The 3,392-nt window shown below is 42.9% G+C and overlaps 1 protein-coding gene across 1 annotated transcript in view; it reads right to left on the bottom strand.

The window, feature by feature from the left end:
* Positions 1-1,314: 1,314 nt before the first annotated feature.
* Positions 1,315-3,392, bottom strand: part of LOC104528532 (teneurin-4-like) — a gene marked incomplete at its 3' end in the record, with an annotated part of 96,236 nt that continues 94,158 nt past the window's right edge. The window contains exon 8 of the mRNA XM_010172569.2: positions 1,315-1,531. Coding sequence (XP_010170871.2) covers positions 1,315-1,531 — 217 coding nt within the window. The remainder of the gene's footprint in view (positions 1,532-3,392) is intronic.

The following is a 3,392-nucleotide window of genomic DNA, read 5'->3' on the forward strand; positions in this document are numbered from 1 at the left end:
GAGATGACAATGCACTGGAGGTGGTAGCCATGGGATGCTGGCAATGTCCACCCATGGAACAGCATTAGGTCAGACCCAGAAGGGCCTGAGTAGCCTGCTGAGGTGCAAGTGCTGAAACAAATACCTGCACAAACACGAGGGTTGTATATTTACAGTGTCAACCTATTCACTGGTGTGTGTGGGAAAGCTGAAAGTAAACAGTTAGCAACTGGGTGGAATTCAATAGAGTTCAAATCTAGGTGTTGAGAACCACCTCCTGGCTCAGGGTCACCATTTCTGAAAGGCAACATTCAGGGTAGACTCTGAATGATCTAAGAATCTGACACCCCAGGGTATGTGGTATGGTGGGATGACCTCCCCTGACAGCCAGGCACTTACTTAAACAAATGGCTGAGATGGAGTCACAGAAATGAACTTCACCAGTTCCTGTTTCTTGATGATGATTGCAGTGATAAAGAATGTCTCAGTATTAAAACCAATCTATATTCAACTTGCTTCTATACATTGGAAATCACTCTAATCACCCTCGCTAGACTGCAAGATACTCTTCAGTTCTTTAGAGACCTGTAATAGTCATACTACTGATTGTAAATATCATTCTAGCTTCCCTCTCATTTGGCTCTGTCAATGGCAGAAGTTCTGCCATTGGTGTTTACTAGTTACTTCTGGAAAATCACAGAATCACAGAATGGTTTGGGTTGGAAGGGACCTTAAAGAAAAGATCATCTAGTTCCAATCCCCCCTGCCATCAGCAGGGACACCTTCCACTAGACCAGGTTGCTCAAAGCCTCATCCAGCCTGGCCTTCAACCCTTCCAGTGAGGGGGCATCTACAACTTCCTTGGGCAACCTGTTCCAGTGTCTGACCACCCTCACAGTGAAGAACTTCTTCCTAATATCTCATCTAAACCTCCCCTCTTTCAGCTTAAACCCATTTCCCCTTGTTTTGTCATTAACTGGCCTTATGAAAAGTCCTTCCCCAGCTTTCTTGTAGGCCCCCTTCAGGTATTGGAAAGCCACTATAAGACAGTCACTTGAGCGGGAATGGTCCTGATTTCACTCCTTGAAATAAGAGAAGGCAGGAAAGATGCAACTGCCCATGTGTATTGAGAGAGAAGCATCTTGTCTTACTGCCTGGCAGGACATTGCAGATGAGGAGGCAGTCAGTAGAATTACATCAGTCACAAAATTCTTCAGCTACCTACTTAGGTTAGATAGTTTCCATGTTCTGCATTTTGCTGCCATTCCATGTCTTACCCATGGCCAAGTGGCTCATGCTTTATCTCTCACTGATTCAAAACCAAAATTCACTTACCCTCCTTCAAAGGGATTGTCTCCTGGGATGACGTGAGTGCTGTCCTTGCCAATCAAGAACTTGATCCGATCGTAGAACGAATGCAAACTCTGCTGGGAGATGGGGGCTTGTGTCTCCTGGATGATATCCAGAGGGTCTGGGGAGCCCAGGCACAGCGCATTGACGTGGCACAGAGGCTGCAAGCAGCAGTCTGGGTCCATGCAATCCACCAGGCCATCTGCAGAAGGGTAAGGAAGATTTTAGAGCGATGGTAACACGGAGTGTTGTAGACTTCAGAGTGCAAGAACTCTTTCCAATGCACACAACAGAGAGACATGCATAGACGAAGGCATATTCCCTTAAAGTCCCAATTAAGAACCTCAAATATGTATTAATACGTGTATATGTATGAAAATGTACACATACACATTAGATTAGAAGCTAAAAAAACCCCATGTTTGAGGTTGATTCTGGGTTATGCCATTTCACATCTCAGTCACTCAGATTAACTCCAGAGCCCCACATGGTGGGGTTTTTTCTGTCCATATACCAATGGCTCTTGTACATTGGTCCTGTTGCCTGTACAACCCACAGGCACATTGCATCACACCATCTACAGAGAGACCTATGCATGCCACCCACTAACGACTCTGGACAGATAGATGAGAAGGGAGATTTTGATGGGAAGGTTTGGTCTCTTTTGGCCTTTGTCATATTTATTCCATGCAGACACAGAGAAAGAGATGACCTCAAACTCTCAGGATATAAACCTTGTACTTTCAGCACCACTAAATTAGTAATAACAACAATGATAGCAGTGGACACATGAGAAAAGCTTGTCAAGCATACTCTAGTAAAATAAGGGTTTGTATATCTGTCAAGTCCTCACACACACAGATAAGTACAACTTCCCCTCCCACCACCATAACATCATTCCCCAGGTCATTTTGAGATGCCACTGTTCATTGCAAACAGCTTAGTAAAAAACGGTGACAGGAAAGGAAATATAAAAAAAAAGCTCAGAATGAGTTTGATGAAGCATCACATTTAGAAATCAAAGTTTTTAGCATGTAGTAGAGATGGATCTTTAAATCAGATAAGGGAACTGGATGTTTTTGTTCTGGAGTAATGGGATACGGATCCCTTCACTTCCAACTCATCAGTTTAAGCAAGGAACTTTGATAATGAATGAAAATTGTTACCATGTGATGGCTGTTCAAAGTTCTATGTGAAATGAGCAGGTCTCAGTGTGGTTGCTGGGAGCTCTATATGTCAGAGAAACCACCTTTACAGCTTGTATCCTACTAATGATTTCAGCACAGAGGCAAGAAATAGATGCATTTGGAGAACAAAACTGTCCTGAGAGGTAGATCTCTCCTGAAGTGGGATGAAATTTGGTGGAGCTGTCAGGATAATGTATTTTTTATTTCAAAGAAACAGTAAACTAAAACAAGACCATTTGTCATTATTACAGACTGTGACCTTCAGTTTCATCCCAGTTATACCAGTATGAATTAGAAGTTCTTTCACTAATGTTATTGGCATCACTTTGAATTTACTGTAATATAAACAGGAAAAGAATCTGATCTGCTATTATCACTGTAGTACTTACATGTCATGGACTTGGATTCTGTTGAGTTTGTGTTTAGGGCTACAAAAATTATCAGAGGGATGGAAAACCTCTCCTGTGAAGAAAGGTTGAGAGAGCTGGAGAAGTGAAGGCTTCAGGGAGACCTTATTGTGGCCTTTCAATACTTAAAGGGGACTTATGAGAAAGATGGGGACAGACTTTATCAGGGACTGTAGTGATAGGACAAGGGACAATGGTTTTAAACTAAAAGAGGGGAGATTCTGACTAGATATAAAGAAGAAATTTTTTACATTGAGGGTGGTTAAACACTGGCCCAGGTTTCTCAGTGAGGCAGTAGAAGCCCCATCCCTGGAAACATTTAAAGTCAGGTTGAACGGGGCACTAAGCAACCTGATCTGGTTGAAGATCATAAAATTATAGAATCACAGACTGGTTTGGGTTGGAAGGGACCTTAAAGATCATCCAGTTCCAACCCCCCTGCCATCAGCAGGGACACCTTCCACTAGAC

This window comes from Antrostomus carolinensis, unplaced genomic scaffold, assembly GCF_000700745.2.
Source record: "Antrostomus carolinensis isolate BGI_N321 unplaced genomic scaffold, ASM70074v2 scaffold5817, whole genome shotgun sequence".
In the NCBI taxonomy this organism is placed as follows: domain Eukaryota; kingdom Metazoa; phylum Chordata; class Aves; order Caprimulgiformes; family Caprimulgidae; genus Antrostomus; species Antrostomus carolinensis.